The sequence below is a fragment of the Papio anubis genome, chromosome 17 (assembly GCF_008728515.1).
Source record: "Papio anubis isolate 15944 chromosome 17, Panubis1.0, whole genome shotgun sequence".
Taxonomy (NCBI): Eukaryota; Metazoa; Chordata; class Mammalia; order Primates; family Cercopithecidae; genus Papio; species Papio anubis.
Window position 1 is genome coordinate 6,535,607 of NC_044992.1, and position 18,393 is coordinate 6,553,999.

An 18,393-nucleotide genomic window follows, 5' to 3' on the forward strand; every position below is an offset into this window, starting at 1 on the left:
GGCGGAGGTTGCAGTGAGCTGAGATCATGCCACTGCACTCCAGCCTGGGCCACAGAGCAAGACTCCATCTCAAAATAAATAAATAAATAAAAGACTGGAACTGTGATCTGATTCTAAAGACCAAGTTCTTAATCACTATGGAATACAGCCACACCAATTTCTGCATCTTTGGCATATTCCCCACCAGCTGACATTTTGACTCTTAGAAAGTATATGTGTGTATTATTGATGATTACTTTTATTTCCCACATATAAAATTATTTAAGGCTCAATATGTTTTTTAAGACTACACAGCCTCCCTCCCTGCCTCCGCTTCTTGTTTGCTGCTTTCCCCAGTAATCTGGGAGTGAACCTTGAGTTCACAGTTTCCAGGTCAGGGTCCTGGGAAGTATAGCTTATAATGAAGGAACAGGAAATCCAAGCCATTGGTGTTATGGAGACTGGGAAGGACTGGGGAGTGTTTGCTAGGGGCCTGAGGACTAGTTGGGTAAGAGGGGGCTGACTGCTCCAGTGGCCGCGGTCATAGTTTCTCTCTTTAGTCGACCCCACCATCAGAGCAAAAAAGGTGGTTAGGAAGTGGTTGTTACTAGAGGGCAGAGGAAAAGGTTCCAGCCCCAGTGAGGAAGAGGCAGGTGGTGGTGGTGGGGCCCGGCCCTGTGTGAGCTTACAGCCGCCCTTCCTCTCCTCAGTTATTTTTGGTCTCTGTGACCTGTAGGTTTCCTGTTAGTGGGAACAGAAGTGACAGGAACGAGTTCCCACTATAGAAATGAACGCCGGGAGTCCAACTCATTCCCCTTCTCTCTTCCCTTAGCCTTTGAACTTCTCAGGGATCCAGGCCTCTAGGTCTGCGTGCCTAAGGCTGTGTGTTAGTGGCTTCAGGCGCTGCGCCAGACACTTCCTTTGAGTCTCATCTCCTAACCCCTCCCCTATCCCCAGTAGGGCCTTGCAATTCCTGGACCCCTCGTTAAAGCAAGACAGTCCTTTCCTCTGCAGAACCAGTTTACCCACCAGTTTACCCACGTGTGGCTCTGGGTGCTGAAATGGGGAGGAGTTGGCCGCCAGGTGAACAGGAGACAGAAGCACCCCGGAAGCTTCCTGGCAGTCCCCGCGTCACGTGGGGCTCTACCTAGTCGGCCTCCTAAGGCCCCTCCTTACGCATGCGCCCATTCACTGCCGGGTCCCCATCCATGCCTGAATCCCGCCCTGCCCTTCTGGTTCCGCCCCTGCCCGGGAGCCCCGCATCCTCATTGGCGAGCTCTGGACGTGGATGTTGGCCAGGGTGGCCCGGCGCCGACACCCCAGTGATAAAATGGACCATCCACGAGGAAACTAGCGCGCTCCAGGGGTGTGGCTCAAATCGCAGTTCCGCCCTCTGGCTCCCAGCCCAACACCGAACCGGGATCGATCTGGCGGCGGCTTGAACTAGCTCAGCTGCGAGCTCGCGGAACCACGCCTCCGGGAGACTCTGGCCCGGCCGGCGCGGGCCTGGTCTTCAGTCCTATATCGCCCCCGCTTGGGAAAAGGTGCAGGGGCCTCTCGCCGCCTCGTCGGGACCGTCCTCTCTACCTGCCTCTGCAACCCATCTCGGCCCCGAGCCACCCGGCAGCGGGGGTGGGTGTGCAGAGGTGCGGCGTCCAGAACCCGGCTCCCGCAGAGGCTCGGGGTGGCAGCAGCCCTGTTACGGCTTAGATGGCGCGCAGGACCGAGCCCCCCGACGGGGGCTGGGGATGGGTGGTGGTGCTCTCAGCGTTCTTCCAGTCGGCGCTGGTGTTCGGGGTGCTCCGCTCCTTTGGGGTCTTCTTCGTGGAGTTTGTGGCGGCGTTTGGGGAGCAGGCAGCGCGCGTCTCCTGGATCGCCTCCATAGGAATCGCGGTGCAGCAGTTTGGGAGTGAGTGCGGCGCCTGGATCTGGCGGACTGCGACCCTCGGAAGGGAGAGGGAATGCGGGGACTGGGAAGGAGAAGGGCGAGGGGCGGGAGATGCTAGGCGGGGAGACGCCTGAGATCTTCTCGCAGCGCCCCTTCCACTTCCTCAGGCCCAGTAGGCAGTGCCCTGAGCACGAAGTTCGGGCCCAGGCCCGTAGTGATGACCGGAGGCATCTTGGCTGCGCTGGGGATGCTGCTCGCCTCTTTCGCTACTTCGTTGACCCACCTATACCTGAGTATTGGGTTGCTGTCAGGTGAGAGCCTGCACAAGGGCAGGAGAGTCAAATGCTTAGATCGTTGAATGTTCACCTCCTTCCTGCTCCTTGCAAAGGGTTCGGGGAGAAGCTGAGGGAAAGTTTAGCTAGCACCTGTACCCAGAAGGGAATTCTTAATAGGAATGACTAAACCGACAAACATGATGAGGAATTAGGAAATTCAAGGATGATGCAACCTGGCCTGGCGCCGTGGCTCACGCATGTAATCCCAACACTTTGGGAGGCCGAGGCGGGTGGATCACGAGGTCAGGAGATCGAGACCATCCTGGCCAACATGGTGAAACCCCGTCTCTACAAAAAATATATATATATATAGCCGGGCGTGGTGACAGGCGCCTGTAGTCCCAGCTACTCGGGAGGCTGAGGCACGAAAATGTCGTGAACCCAGGAGGTGGAGCTTGCAGTGAGCTGAGATCGCACCACTGCACTTCAGCCTGGGCAACAGAGCGAAACTCCATCTCAAAAAAAAAAAGAAAGAAAGAAAAAAGAAAGAAAGAAAAAAAGGTGCTAGGTACTGTGACAGTGAAATCGATATCATTATTCTATTTACAGCTAAGGAAAAGCTCTAAAGCTTATACAACTTGGCAAATGAAGGTCACACAGCCAGAAATGGTAGAACCCAGGTCTGACTCCAAAGTTCTGTGCTAATTACCTTACAAACTTTGTCTCTAATCTTCCACAATCCCAAAAAGTGTATTATTACATTTTGCAGTTGAGAAGGTTGAGGCTGGGAGTGTTAAAACACACAAGGTTACACAGCTAGAAAGTATCCAAGCCAAGATTGTATCCCAGGTCTGTTGGACTCCACAGCAAGTGCTACATTCTGCTGCTGGGCAATGCGGGGATTACTGGGTGCCTTGAGCTCCCTAAGAGTTCCTAACCCCACTTCTTCCTTTTTGACAGGCTCTGGCTGGGCTTTGACCTTTGCTCCGACCCTGGCCTGCCTGTCCTGTTATTTCTCTCGCCGTCGATCCCTGGCCACCGGGCTCGCCCTGACAGGCGTGGGCCTCTCCTCCTTCGCATTTGCCCCCTTTTTCCAGTGGCTCCTCAGCCACTACGCCTGGAGAGGGTCCCTACTGCTGGTGTCTGCCCTCTCCCTCCACCTGGTGGCCTGTGGTGCTCTCCTCCGCCCACCTTCCCTGGCTGAGGACCCTGCTGTGGGTGGTCCCAGGGCCCAACTCACCTCCCTCCTCCATCATGGCCCCTTCCTCCGTTACACTGTTGCCCTCACCCTGATCAACACTGGCTACTTCATTCCCTACCTCCACCTGGTGGCCCATCTCCAGGACCTGGATTGGGATCCACTACCTGCTGCCTTCCTACTCTCAGTTGCTGCTATTTCTGACCTCGTGGGGCGCGTGGTCTCTGGATGGCTGGGAGATGCAGTCCCAGGGCCTGTGACACGACTCCTGATGCTCTGGACCACCTTGACTGGGGTATCACTAGCCCTGTTTCCTGTAGCTCGGGTTCCCACAGCCCTGGTGGCTCTGGCTGTGGCCTACGGCTTCACATCAGGGGCTCTGGCCCCACTGGCCTTCTCTGTACTGCCTGAACTAGTAGGGACTAAAAGGATTTACTGTGGCCTGGGACTATTGCAGATGATAGAGAGCATCGGGGGACTGCTGGGGCCTCCTCTGTCAGGTAAGTGGAATGGGGTTCCCAGGGGGTGAGGGCTGCCGTGTTGCACAACTAGGGGAGGGTACTATTCTCATTCCAGTTTATGTGAATATTGCCCTCTGGTGTAGTACAGTACACAGCCTGTGTGGCCAACCATAGCATCCCTGAAATGGGTCCATGGGGCAAAGAACTTGGGGCTGGGAAAGTCTGAGCGGAAAGGCAGAGAAGCTAAGGGGAACCCTTGGCAGGGCGCCTACAGCTCGGGTTTTCAGAGGACCTGGCAGAACCTGGCCAGACACAGACGCAGCATTCCAGTGTCCACCCTTTCCTTTGGCCCACTGGGCCCCACACCAGGTATCTGAGGCACCTGGTCAAAGTTCTGCTGGCTCAGGTTGCCAGAAGTTTCAGACCGTTATCTCCTCTTACCCATTAACTGAAGCTTTAGAAAGGCTACAGTTGCCAGAAAGAAAGGCACAAGTATGCCTGACTCAATCTGGATCTCCAGATCCCTGCAGGCTGGTTTGGAGGTCCTTTCTGAAGGCGGGGAGGTGGTTGAAATTAACTTTTGAGGCCCTTTTGGAAAACCAGAGTTCTCAAGTTTATCCAACTCCATGGGAGTTCTAACTCCTCTGAGATGATAAGTCTTTCCTCCACCCAAAAATGTATCTGAGACGTCAGCCCCAGTAAATAGATCACTCATGTGTATTGTTTTTCTCTCTTGGACCTAGGCTACCTCCGGGATGTGACAGGCAACTACACGGCTTCTTTTGTGGTGGCTGGGGCCTTCCTTCTTTCAGGGAGTGGAATTCTCCTCACCCTGCCCGACTTCTTCTCCTGCTTCTCAACTACTACCTCCAGGCCCCAGGACCTTGTAACAGAAGCACCGGATATTAAAGTTTCCCTACCGAAGGAGGGGCTGGAAGAGGACTGAACTTCACAGAGTCAGGCCCGGAAAGCCAGAGCTTGACAGCTCCAGGTCTTCTCTTGCCACGTCTTGGTCTCCACAGAACCACAGTGCCTTAAGATTCTCGATCTGCCTCCCCCTAGAGCAGGCCTGGGGCTCCTGCAATGTGTGTGCCAACCCTTTGTATTTTTGTATTTTGTTGAGGACTCTTATTTATCCTCCTTTACTGTCCTAACATTTTCTTTTTTTTCTTTTTCCCGAGATGGAGTCTTGCTCTGTTGCCCAGGCTGGAGTGCAGTGACATGATCTCGGCTCACTGCAACCTCCGCATCCTGGGTTCAAGTAATCCTCCTGCCTCAGCCTCCCAAGTAGCTGGGATTACAGGTGGAAGCCACCGCTCCTGGCTATTTGCCTTTTTTTTTTTTTTTTTTTTTTTTTGTATTTTTGGTAGAGACGGGGTTTCATCATGTTGGCCAGGATGGTCTCGAACTCCTGACCTTGTGATCCACCCTCCTCAGCCTTCCAGAGTTCTGGGATTACAGGCGTGAGCCACCGCACCCAGCCTCTCCTAACCTTTTCTAAAGGACCCAGGAGTTTTAAAGGATCCGGGAGTTCCTGCTTCACTGAGTGTGAATCAACTGTGAAAATCAAAGGCCAAGAGACTTATCATGTTTTATATACCATCTCTAGTGTTGCCTCCCAAGTTTCTTCTCTGAAGATATATGTTTGGGAAACATGACTGTCTCTTTGAGATAAAATCAAGTAAGAAATATAGATAATAATCACAACCTCAGAATGAGCTGGGGCCCGTATGCTTGGGTTGGCCGAATGGTGTCATGCCTGGAAGTGGAGGAGGATGTCCAGGAGCTCTGATGACCCAAGGCATTTTAACCCTGGACTCTGCTCTCCAGGCCGCCACCACATACCTCCCTCTTCCCCATTATCCCTGTGGCTTAGAAAAGAAATTGAGGGCCGGACGCAGTGGCTCACACCTGTAATCTCAACACTTTGGGAGGCCGAGGCGGGTGGATCACGAGGTCAGGAGTTTGAGACCAGCCTGGCCAACATGGTGAAACCCCGTCTTTACTAAATACAAAAATTAGCTGGGCGTGGTGGCATGTGCCTATAATCGTAGCTACTGGGGAGGCTGAGGCAGGATAATTGCTTGAACCCGGGAGGCGGAGGTTGCTGTGAACCAAAATTGCACCACTGCACTCTAGCCTGGGCGACAGAGTAAGACTCTGTCTCAAAAAAAAAAAAAAAGAAAGAAAAAGAAAGAAAAGAAATTGAGAGAATGCTGAGGACACAGGTTATAGACGTGTGGATAGCTTTGGTAGAACTGAAGTCTGAGCCTAGGATTCTTATATTTCCCTCAGGCTCATAGAAGGAGATTGAAATGCAGGGAAGAGTTAGTCTGGGAGGTCTGGGGACTAGGGTAAGGGACATGAAGATGGGGCAGATAGCACCCATGAGCAACCCACCTCCAACCCCAGCAACACACTGAAACTGGCTGCCAGACAACTTTGCAAAGATTCCCTGTTCCGGCCAGGACTTGGGCAAAGAGAAATGGGTTGCCTGGACAGACAGTCGCCCTTCTTCATACCCAGGGCCTCCTGGGATCCTGTTCCTTTGAACCAGCCTTTCTGGCTGTCTTAAGTAGAATATTTTCAGGGTCCTAGATTGGTGAACAGTTGGAGGTTTCAGGAAAACCCAATAAAAATTCTTTATTGGGGGAGGGGCTCAAACAAGAAAATAATCAACAAGTGGTGTCCAGAGTGGAGCGAGGGCCTCCTGGGGACACCAAGACTGCCTGGGGAGCGGGAAGCAGCTCCCCCCTCTCTGGGGGAGGCGTGGCTGGAGGGGAGGCTGGACCACAGGAGGGCAGCGCCTTGGGCAACCCTATGTAGATGAAGCTGCCGGAGAGGATCAAAGAGCCAGACACGAGGAAAGAGGTGGTGAAGTCTCCTGTCTCATCCCTTAGGAAGCCTGAGGAGATGGGTAAGGGAATTTAGAAGCCCCTAACCCCAGGGGCAGAGGATAGTTGTAGGCAGATATGCGAGCTCAGGTCCTTACCTGATAGGGGAGGGCCCAGGAGCCCTCCGAGGCTCATCAGCATCATCACCAGTCCCGTGGCCTGCACCACACCTCCGATGCCCACCAGCCCAGGGAGCACACCGAAAACCAGCGGGGCGTAACTCCCCGCGCTCAGCCCGTAGGCCACAGCAGCGGCCAGCAGGGGACCCCCCCAGCTCTCTTCGCCCCCCACCACGGGCACCAGTCCCACCACCCACAGCCCCAGCCCAGTCAGAGCCCCGAATACGGCCAGCAGCCGCGGGAGAGGCACCCAGCCTTGGTCTGCCAGCCACCCGCAGACCAGCCGGGCGCCCGCATCGCCCACCGCAGCCACGGCCACCACCAGCGCTGCCCCGTATCCCCCCAGGCCCCGTTCTAAAGCGTGGGGGGCCAAGTGCACGTAAGGAACGAAGTACCCGCCCCCAACCAGGGCTGTGCCTAGAGCAAAGATCGAGAAGGCCCGGCGTGTGAAGAGTCCCAGGCCGAGGGCAGCTAAGGGACTACGCGGTGGGGCTGGGGGGTCGCCAGGAAGGGCCAGGGGTAGCAGCAGGGCGCCACAAGGGGTGAGGTGGAGGGTGATCGCGCCGAGAAGGAGCAGAGCGCCCCGCCAGCCGAAAGTATCGAGGAGAAGCTGCAAGGCAGGCGCCAGGAGCAGCGAGGAGGCCCCGTTGCCGGTGAGCGCCAGCCCCACCGCCAAGACTCGACGGCGGGAGAAGTAACGCGAGAGGGTGCCTAGGGCAGGGGCGAACACCAGGGCCCAACCAGAGCCTGCGAATGAATGGGAGGGGATGGGGGCCGGCACTGGGGACGCCAGCCCCAGCATTCCCAGTCCTGCTCTCCGCACCAGGCCCTCGCCTCGTTCGCTACCCCAGTCCCACAAGCTCCTGTCCCCACCTTCACCCTGAATGACCCGGGCATCCCCCTTCCCTCACCAGCGAGGAGGCCCAGGCCGAGGTAGAGGTGCAGCAGACTGCGGGCGAAAGCCGAGAAGACGAAGCCCAGCGAGGCGAGGACGCCCCCAACCATCACCACCGGGCGGGCTCCCCAGCGCGTGCTCAGGGCGCTGCCCACCGGGCCTGGAAGGGGGCGGAGTCAACAAAAGACACGCCCCCGGACCCCCAAACTCTCTCCAACACCTCTCATTGGCTGTTTACCTCCCTCGAACTAATGGTTCCTCTCCTTGACCTTAAGATGCACTCTTTTCTAGAGCCGGTCGCCCTTTCTCAGGTTGTCGGGTAATCAAGTGGGTCTCCCATCCCTCCACTCACAGCCCCTCCTCCCCGTTCCCGTCTCTCGCCTCAGAGCCCGCCTCACTGGCTGCCTGCTGCACCGCCAGGGCCAGGGCGCTGATCCACGCAGTGTCCTGGGCGCTTCGGTCAAAGTGCTCGGCAAGGTCAGGGAAGGCAAGGCCCAGCGAGCGCAGCAGCCCGTAGGACAGCCCGTTCACCGCGAAGGCTGCGGCCGCCACCACCCAGCCCCAGCCCCCGTCCGGGGGTCCGGCGGCCTGGGGGGTCATCGCCGTCTGCGGGGGTGGGCAAACACCTGTGAGAGAAGCCTCCACGCCTGTGCTTCCGCTGGGGAGCTGGCATCCCTGAGATCCAGCCTCTGGCTGCTCCTCCGGGGTGGGCCGGTCACCCCAAGCGCGATGGCGCAGAGCAGAGGGAGCCGGAGCCAGGCCTAGGGCTGGAACTCCTGGGTCCGCGCGAGGTAACGGGACGGGGACAGCCAGATCCCCCAGGCCCGGGGCTCCCCGTCCCACGTACACTCCTTCCCCCTTACCCGACCTCTCCGGGCTGTGCGGGGAGGGGAAGGGCGAGGAAGGGCTGGGCCCGGCTTTCTCTCCGCTTCCCACGCGGGCGGGGGCCCCGAAGGGGAGCGAGAGCAGCGATGGAGCCCAACTTGGATGAGCTCTCTCGGTAAACAGAGATCACCACAGGGGCCCGAGCCACCTGGGACGCCGTGGGTACGGAGGGCGGGGGCGAGCTGAAACAACCAATCCGCCAAGCCGCGGGTGAGGCCAGACACCAGTCCCACGGGGATTGAATTATGTACACACACAACCCCCAGCCCCGGGGAGGGAGCGGAGAGGAATGAATGCCGAGGGGCCCCGCCCTGCTCACACCCATGCACCTGCCGCCTGCTGCGCGCAGGGGAGACACGTGGATTGCAAACCCCATCGAGCCCGGGGTCCACCGCCAACGCGGGGAAATAGGGATGGTCCCAAAAGCCTGAGGGGATGAGTAGTTTTGTTTTCAGGAACGTTGCTGAGGACCAGGTAAATCTCGGATATCAGATCACAGACTTCCAGAGTGCCAGAGCTGTGCTTAGAATAGCAGACCCCCAGGCCGGGCGCGGTGCACGCCTATAATACCAGCACTTTGGAAGGCCGATGTGGGTGGATCACCTGAGGTCAGGAGTTCGAGACCAGCCTGGCCAACGTGGCGAAACACCATCTCTACTAAAAATACACAGAAATTAGCCAGGCATGGTGGCACGAGCCTGTATTCCTAGCTACTCCGGAGGCTGAGGCAGGGGAATCTCTTGAACCCAGGAGGCAGAAGTTGCAGCAAGCCAAGATCATGCCACTGCACTCCAGCCTGGGCGACAGAGCAAGACTCTGTCTCAAAAATAAATAAATAAATAAACAAACAAACAAATAAATAAAATAACAGGCCCCCAAGGATAGAGGGATGAAACAGGACTCTCTCAAAGTGAAGACCTGTGATGTGCCAGGCACTATTTACACATGCTATCATTTCATCTTATAATAACCCTATGAAGAAGTTGTTGCTCTCTTTTATTCATTTATTTATTTTTTTTTTTAGATGGAGTCTCACTCTGTAGCCTAGGCTGGAATGCAGTGGCGAGATCCTGGCTCACCGCAACCTCTGCCTCCTGGGTTCAAGCGATTATCCTGCCTCAGCCTCCCGAGTAGCTGGGATTACAGGCACATGCCACCACTCCCGGCTAATTTTTGTATTTTTTAGTAGAGATGGGGTTTCGCCATGGCCAGACTGGTCTGGAACTCATGACCTCAGGTGATCCACCCACCTCGGCCTCCCAAAGTGCTGGGATTACAGGAGTCAGCCACCGCGCCCGGCCGGTGTCGTGCCTCTTTTATAGATGCAGTAACTGAAGCTCACAGGGAAAAAATGGTGTGAATATTTGAATTTAGGTCTGTCCAACTGTGGGACCTACAGGGAGAACAATCCCGGAACTGAAACAAAATCTGGCACAGTTAAGAGAAATATGCTGGATACAGCTTGATGCAAACTACCCTGGAAAGGGCGGAACCATTGCAGGGACAGAAAACACAGGATTCTAAAATAAGGGGTCACTGGGAATAGAAAGGATTCTTGAGATCAGAATCTCTAAACACTTAGGTTAGAATTTTATTTTTTATGTATGTATGTATGTATGTATGTATTTACAGAGACAGGGTCTTGTCCAGGCTGAAGTGTAGTGGTGCCGTTATGGCTCCCTGCAGCCTCGACCTCCCAGGCTCAAGCGATCCTCCACCTCAGCCTCCCGAGTAGCTGGGACTACAGGCTCCACGCCACCATGCCTGGCTAAATTTGTTCATTTTTTGTAGAGAGGGGGTCACAGTATGTTGCACAGGCTGGTCTCAAGCTCCTGGACTTAAGCAATCCTTCCACCTCGGTCTCCGAAAGTGCTGGGATTACAGTCTACCATGCCTGGCCAGGTTAGAATTTTGAAAGCAAAGTAAGAAATCAGGTCATGGAACCCAGGTATTGATTTTTTGAAACACTTTATAGAAAATGTCCTTTTTGACAGGTTGACATTCTTTACCTCAGCTGTTTGAATTCCCAGGTGTGTTCTTTGGTTTAATTATTAAACATACGATTCAGCAACCTAAGTTGGGATCATGCATCCACCGAGCCACATGATGGCAGTGTTTCCTAATTGTTGGGAAAGAATCTGCGTGTAAAGACAAGAAAAACGCTTCTTAAGGAGCGAAACTGTAAACATGAAAAACACAGCATGACCTTCAACGGCTCTCCACTGCCTAAAGAGGGAAAAAATTACATTTCTGTACTCTGTGCAGGCCTTTTACAAGAATCAAAGGTAGACCTAGGTTACCGTTCCAAACCGTCTCTCCTCCCTCCCTTTTGCAGCCTCCCATCAGCCACTATCTTCTCTGCTCCGTGGACATGCCTAGCTTTTCCTCACTCCTCAATTTTTGCAAATGTCATGCTCTCTGCTTGAAACGTCCTGTTCATGAAGGTCTAAGGTGACAGACACACCTTAGGAAAGTGGCCCCACCAGTTTCCCAGCCCGGAGTGCTGTTGTGAAAGCAGGTCCTCAGCCACCGGGGAGGGCAGGGATCCTGCTTCCTGAGAAGGCTGCTGAAGACTCTGCTCCAAGCTAAACGAATCACCATCTCCCCATGGTGAGGCAGAAATGCAGGGCACTCAGAGCGAAGACCTGGCCCTCTGCGTCTGGGAGTTGTGCTAAGTGATGCTGAGCACCTTCGCAGGATGCTTACAAAGCCAGAAGGGTATCCTAGAGCCTGGGACTGGGGCTGTGCAAGAGTACATTCCTCTTCTACCTCAGGCTCCCTATATTCTTAGCGAAACTTGTCATCTTTTGCTGACGGAATAAAATAGCACAGAGATTAGGAGAATAGACTCCCAAGTTAGATTTCCTGGGGTTGAATTCCAGCTCTACTGTAGGATCCAGCCCTACGGGGCTTAGGGGGTGTTCTCCCCGTGTGCGGAGATGAGACTGTAATAAATACACAAGACAAAGAGATAGAAGAAAAGACAGCTGGGCCCTGGGGACCACTACCATCAAGACACGGAGATCAGCAGTGACCCAGACCGGCTGGGCATGCTGATATTTGTTGCATACAAGATAAGGGGGCAGGGTAAGGGGCATGGATCTTCTAAGTGATTGACAAGGTGAAGCAAGTCACATGATCACAGGACAAGGGTCCCTTCCCTTTTAGGTAGCCGAAGTAGAGATGGAGAAGGCAACATATGTCAGCGTTTTCTTCTATGCACTGATAAGAAAAATCAAAGACTTTAAGACTTTCACTATTTCTACCTCTATCTACTACGAACTTCAAAGAGGAACCAGAAGTACAGGAGGAACATGAAAGTGGACAAGGAGCGGTGACCATTGAAGCACAGCACCACAGGGAGGGGTTTAGGCCTCCGGATGACTGCGGGCAGGCCTGGATAATATCCAGCCTTCCACAAGAAGCTGGTGGAGCAGAGTGTTCCCTGACTCCTGCAAGGAAAGGACACTCCCTTTCGCAGTCTGCTAAGTAATGGGTGTCTTCCCAGACACTGGCGTCTCTGCTTGACCAAGGAGCCCTCAAGCAGCCCTTATGTGGGCGTGACAGAAGGCTCACCTCTTGCCTTCTAGGTCACTTCTCACAATGTCCCTTTAGCACCTGACCCTACACCCGCCGGTTATTCCTAGGTTATATTAGTAATGCAACAAAGAGTAATATTAAAAGCTAATGATTAATAATGTTTATAATAATGACTGATAATTGTCCATGATCATCTCTATATCTAATTTGTATTATGACTGTTTTTATTCTAACTATTTTCTTTATTATACTGAAACAGTTTGTGCCTTCAGTCTCTTGCCTCAGCACCTAGGTAATCTTTCGCCCACATTCTACTACTTAGTAACTATATGATCATGAGCAAGTGTGACTCAACCTCTCTGTGCCTCAGTTTCCTCATTTCTACAATGGGGATAATAACAGTAGCTACCTGATGGGTTGTTATAAGAATTAAATGAGTCACTGTGAATACATATGTAAGTAAGTAATGTAGAACGGTGCCCAAATATGACATGTGTTAGAGCTCATTGCCGCTATTTTGATGGTCTTGTTCTCGTCACCTGTTTCAGCGCAGTGGCCTGATTTCTGCCTCACTGCAAAGCCCTTGCCTCGGTTCATGCCATTCCTCCTGGCCTCAGCCTCCCGCGAAGTTGACTACAGGCCCACCTCACCATGCCCAGCTAATTTTGTATTTTTTAGTAGAGACGGTTTCACCATGTTAGCCAGGATTTGTCCTCGATCTCCTGACCTTGTGATCTGTCTCGCCTCAGCCTTCCAAAGTGCTGGGATTACAGGCATGAGCCACCTCGCCACGCCTGGCCTTTTAGAGACAGAGTCTCACTCTGTTGCCCAGGCTGGAATGCAGTGGCACAATTTAGGCTCACTGCAACCTCTGCCTCCCAGGTTCAAGTGATTCTCCAGCCTCAGCCTCCCAAGTAGCTGAGATTACAGGTGCCCGCCACCATATTCAGCTAACTTTTTTGTATTTTTAGTAGAGACGGGGTTCCACTATGTTTGCCAGGCTGGTTTTGATCTCCTGACCTTAAGTAATCCACTCACCTTGGCCTCCCAAAGTGCTGAAATTACAGGTATGAGCCACTGCACCCGGCCTCCATTGCCGCCATTGCTGTGAGTTGAGGAACCTGGCTGGACCCAACAGCACCGCAGCCCTTCCCCACCTGGCTACTTCTGCTAATGCCTCAAGGTCAAGGCAGCACATTGCCCTGGTAAGTTCTCAGTAGCACCACATGGGTTATAAAATGTGAATGGCTATAAAGAGATTCAGTGGAAATTTCTGCTTTTCTTTTTTTTTTTCCTTTCTTTTCCCTTAGCATTTTCCAAAGTTTGTGCAAAAATGCTGGTCTCCCTGTCTTAACTCTAAAAACAAAAGAGAAGGCCAGGTGCAGTGGCTCACACCCATAATCCCAACACTTTGGGAGGCCCAGGCAAATGGATTACCTGAGGTAAGGAGTTTGAAACCAGCCTAGCCAACCAACATGGTGAAACTCTGTCTATACTAAAAATATAAAAATTAGCCGGATGTGGTGGCGCATGCCTATAATCCCAGCTACTTGGGAGGCTGAGGCAGGAGAATCACTTGAACACAGGAGGGGAGGTTGCAGCGAGCTGAGATCATGCCACTGCACTCCACCCTGGGCAACAAGAGCAAGAATCCGTCTCAAAAAAATTAAATAAGGCCAGGCGCGATGTCTCACACCTGTAATCCCAGCACTTTGGGAGGCCAAGGCAGGTGGATTACCTGAGGTCAGGAGTTCAAGACCAGCCTGACCAACATGGAGAAACCCTGTCTCTACTAAAAATCCAAAATTAGCCAGGCGTGGTGGTGGGCACCTGTAATCCCAGCTACTTGGGAGGTTGAGGCAGGAGAATTGCTTGAACCTGGGAGGCAGAGGTTGCCGTGAGCCGAGATTGCGCCATTGCACTCCAGCCTGGGCAACAAGAGTGAAACTCCGTCTCAAAAATAAAAAATAAAAATAGTAAAATAAATAAATAAATAAGAATAATAAATAAATAAAAACAAAAGAAAAGAAAAGGTCAAAATAAGTTTTAGTCATTCATACATCCTTCATACAAAATACTTATAGACAGCTACCATGTGCCAGGTGCCATGCTTAGCGTTTGGGATACAAATGTGAATAAGATACAGTCTCTCCCCTCCCAGTCCCACAATCAAATTGGAGGATCATGGCATGAAGAAAAGAATTCTCAGCACAAGAACAGGGACACATACACCGTAGAGTGGTGCATGGGAAAAACTGACTCATTCCTCTTAGGACTGCTGGGAGGCTTCACAGAAGAGAAGCCCCTTGTGCTGGGTCTTGAAGGATGAGTAGGAGTTTGCCAGATGGATCTGTGGGCAGGGGCATTCCAGGCAAAGGGAGCAGCTTGTGGAAAATCACAAAGGCATGAACCAACTTGGCACATTGTTTATTGTTTGGGGAGCTATAAATAGCTGCTGTGTGGAGAACTGAGCATGTGTAGGAGGATAATGTAGGATTACGCTGCTGGGCAGCGGGCCCCGTCTGAAAGGCCTTGAAGTCCAGGCTAAGGAATTCAGATATTCCTCCAGAGGCTGATACTACTCCAAAATGTCCACTGAAGTAGCACTCACTAATAATGGAAACTGAATACAGAGGAGAGGCGAGTCATGCCACAATCAGAGGGGCAAGGAGAGTTTGCCTTTTGCATGTGGGAAATTTCTTGGAAATATCTTGTTTTATGTTAAAAATTCATGTAGAATTTTTCATTCTACTTTTTCTTTTTTTTTTTTTTTTTTTTTTTTTTTGAGACGGAGTCTCGCGCTGTGTCACCCAGGCTGGAGTGCAGTGGCGCGATCTAGGCTCACTGCAAGCTCCGCCTCCCAGGTTCACGCCATTCTCCTGCCTCAGCCTCCGAGTAGCTGGGACTACAGGCGCCCGCCACCACGCCCGGCTAGTTTTTTGTATTTTTAGTAGAGACGGGGTTTCACCATGTTAGCCCGATGGTCTCATCTCCTGACCTCGTGATCCACCTCGCCGGGCCTCCCAGTGCTGTGGATTACAGGCTTGAGCCACCGCTACCGGCCTCTACTTCTTTTTTCTTTTTTAAGACAGAGTCCACTCTGTCGCCGAGTACAGTGCACTATCTTGGCTCACTACAACCTCCACTCTCCGGAGTTCACGCTGCTCCTGCCTCAGTTCCCAAGTATTGGGACTACTAGGCCCCACAACCACGCCCGGCTAATTTTTGTATTTTAGAGACGGGTTTCACTGTTAGCCAGGATGGTCTCTGATCTCCTGACCTCATGATCCGCCTCCTAAAGTGCTGGGATTACAGGCGTGGAGCCACCAAGGTGTCTGGCCTATTTTTTTCTTTCTTTTTTTTTTTTTTTTTTTTTTTTTTTGACAGTGATACTTTATTGAGCCACTTAGTTTAGCTGCAACATGAGGTAAAAGGAAAAGTTCTCTTGACCAGTATTTACACAGCTGCAGGAAGTAGTTTAGACTTCACGATCTCAAGGGATTCCATCTCTCAAAAGCTGGGATCAAGTCAACAAATTTTATTAACTCCTCGAATTTTCCAGTTGACTCTTCCTTTACAATAGTAACAAGTTCTATTATGTAAGTTTCTTCAAAGCCAAGTTTTATCATAGTTACTAATATCGTTAGAGCTGAACTATTTCAATCAATATCCACTAATTCCACTTCAAAAATGGGTTTTGCATTTGGTGGAATTTTGGCATCAGGCTGTCCTTTCTTTCCATAAGCCCATTCTGGTTCAATCTCCAGTCCAGCCTTTTCTCCTTTACTCATAGTCAAGAGGGCTTCATCCCGTCCTCTGACAACTTTGCCTACTCCAACCTTAAAACTTAAAGTCTTGGCATTTTTCTTCTTCTTTGCACTTGTTTGAATATTAGTATCAAAAACAGTCCCATCTTGTAGTGTTCCTGTATACCAGCAGTGAACAACATCTCCCCTTTTGGGAAAGTTGGTTTTATCTCCCTTTTTCAGAACAGATTTAGTATATTTTGGTGGACCCTTATCCAGGGTCTCTTCAGACTTGGTTTCTTTGGGTTTATCTTCATTAAGCTTCACATTTTTTAACTTGCTCACTTTACTTATACTTTCAGTACCCTTAAAATGCTTAGTTTCAAAAAGATGGTTATAGGCTGTAACCAAGTGGTCCTTGTTAGCTGTCTCGGCCACACGTTTAATGTTTCCTAATAATTTATGTTTTGCAAGAAACGAATCTGAACCGTGTTCCTGCAGAAACTTGATAATACCCTTCTTGGGCAGCTGCTCACTGTGCACCATGCCCGGCTAATTTTTGTACTTTTAGTAGAGACGGGGTTTCACCATGTTGGCCAGGCTGGTCTCGAACTCCTGACCTCAGGTGGTCCTCCACCACACCCGGCCTAAATGTGTCTTACCTGGCATATTCCATTAACAGTCTAGGCCAGGCACGCTGGCTCACGCCTATAATCCCAGCACTTTGGGAGGCCGAGACGGGCGGATCACAAGGTCAGGAGATCGAGACCACCCTGGCTAACACGGTGAAACCTTATCTCTACTAAAAATACAAAAAAAATTAGGCCGGGCGCGGTGGCTCAAGCCTGTAATTCCAGCACTTTGGGAGGCCAAGACAGGCGGATCACAAGGTCAGGAGATCGAGACCATCCTGGCTAACACGGTGAAACCCCGTCTCTACTAAAAAAAAATACAAAAAGCTAGCCAGGAGAGGTGGTGGACGCCTGTAGTCCTAGCTACTCGGGAGGCTGAGGCAGGAGAATGGCGTGAACCCAGGAGGCGGAGCTTGCAGTGAGCTGAGATCCAGCCACTGCACTCCAGCCTGGGCAATAGAGCAAGACTTCGTCTCCAAAAAAAAAAAAAAAAAAATTAGCCGGACGTGGTGGTGGGTGCCTGCAGTCCGAGCTGCTGGGGAGGCTGAGCCAGGAGAATAGCGTGTACCTGGGAGGCGGAGCTTGCAGTGAGCCGAGATCGCACCACTGCACTCCAGCCTGGGCGACAGAGTGAGACTCTGTCTCAAAAAAAAAAAAAAATAGTCTGGGACTTTGGTCAACATCTATATCAAAGTTGTGAGTTGTAAGCCATGGGCACTAATTCTGACTTATTTACAGAAAGAAATGATTTATTACAGGATACTGCATAGTTCACAAAATCACCAAGAAACCTACGGAGCCAAGATTGGCAGGAGCACAGACGGCCACAAGCCTAAATAGGTTGCTAAAGCCACTGTTGTCACCACAGGACACTAGATGTCGCTGCTGGCAGCCCTCTGTGACCACTGGGCCTGGAAACCTCTGCGGTGCCTCAGAAATTTTCTCTGCTTCTGCGCCCTCACATCCACATCCAGTGATCCTGACCAACAGAACCTAGGCCACCTGCTCTCATCCTAGCTGGAAGGGGTGGCAGGAAGAGTGAGAACCTGGTGCAGTCAGTGTCTACAGGCAGATGGATTCTGCCTCCCTTCAAAAATAATAAGGTGGGCCCAGGCACAGTGGCTCACACCTGTAATCCCAGCACTTTGGGAAGCCGAGGCAGGTGGATCACCTGAGGTCAGGAGTTTGAGACCAGCCTGGCCAACATGGCAAAACCCCGTCTCTACTAAAAATATAAAAATTATCCGGATGTGGTAGCATGCACCTGTAATCCCAGCTACTTGGGGAGACTGAGGTGGGAGAATCGCTTGAACCAGGGAGGCAGAGGTTGCAGTGAGCTAAGATGGTACCACTGCACTCTAGCCTAGATGACAGAGTAAGACTCCATCTCAAAAAAAAAAAAAAAAAAAAAAAAAATTAATAATAAGGTGGAAAATTTCTGAAACAAAAGGCTTCAGATGCAAGAGGGCCAAAAATATCTTAAAACTGTGTAAGCCCGGCCGGGCACAGTGGCTCATGCCTGTAATCCCAGCACTTTGGGAGGCCGAGGCGGGCGGATCACGAGGTCAGGAGATCGAGACCATCCTGGCTAACACAGTGAAACCCCATCTCTACTAAAAATGCAAAAAATTAGCTGGACGTGGCGGTGGGCACCTGTAGTCCCAGCTACTTGGGTGGCCGAGGCAGGAGAATGGCACGAACCCGGGAGGCGGAACTTGCAGTGAGCCGAGATCATGCCACTGCACTCCAGCCTGGGCGACTGAACGAGACTCCGTCTCAAAAAAAAAAAGAAAAAAAGAAAAAACTGTGTAAGCCCAACTAAAATGAAGTATTAGAATAGGAATGAGATTACAGTTAGACCTGGTGACTTTTTTTCTTTTT

General features: G+C 51.9%; 2 protein-coding genes and 1 pseudogene across 2 annotated transcripts; 1 reads left to right on the forward strand and 2 right to left on the reverse strand.

Annotated features, from left to right (window-relative positions):
* The first annotated feature begins 687 nt into the window (after positions 1–687).
* SLC16A13 (solute carrier family 16 member 13) lies at positions 688–4,906 on the forward strand. Its single transcript, XM_003912213.5, has 4 exons — positions 688–1,888; positions 2,035–2,178; positions 3,103–3,840; positions 4,545–4,906. The coding sequence occupies exons 1-4, from the start codon at positions 1,690–1,692 to the stop codon at positions 4,745–4,747; spliced, it is 1,284 nt and encodes a 427-aa protein (XP_003912262.1). The 5' UTR covers positions 688–1,689; the 3' UTR covers positions 4,748–4,906.
* Positions 4,907–6,418: 1,512 nt separating this feature from the next.
* On the reverse strand, positions 6,419–8,436 carry SLC16A11 (solute carrier family 16 member 11). The gene is made up of 4 exons (XM_003912214.5): positions 8,108–8,436; positions 7,726–7,869; positions 6,794–7,561; positions 6,419–6,706 (listed from the first exon to the last, which is right to left on the reverse strand). Exons 1-4 carry the CDS (start codon positions 8,307–8,309, stop codon positions 6,477–6,479), a joined length of 1,344 nt encoding a protein of 447 aa, XP_003912263.2. The 5' UTR covers positions 8,310–8,436; the 3' UTR covers positions 6,419–6,476.
* A 7,203-nt stretch (positions 8,437–15,639) lies between these two features.
* On the reverse strand, positions 15,640–16,613 carry LOC101017214 (annotated as a pseudogene).
* Between the last annotated feature and the right edge of the window lie 1,780 nt (positions 16,614–18,393).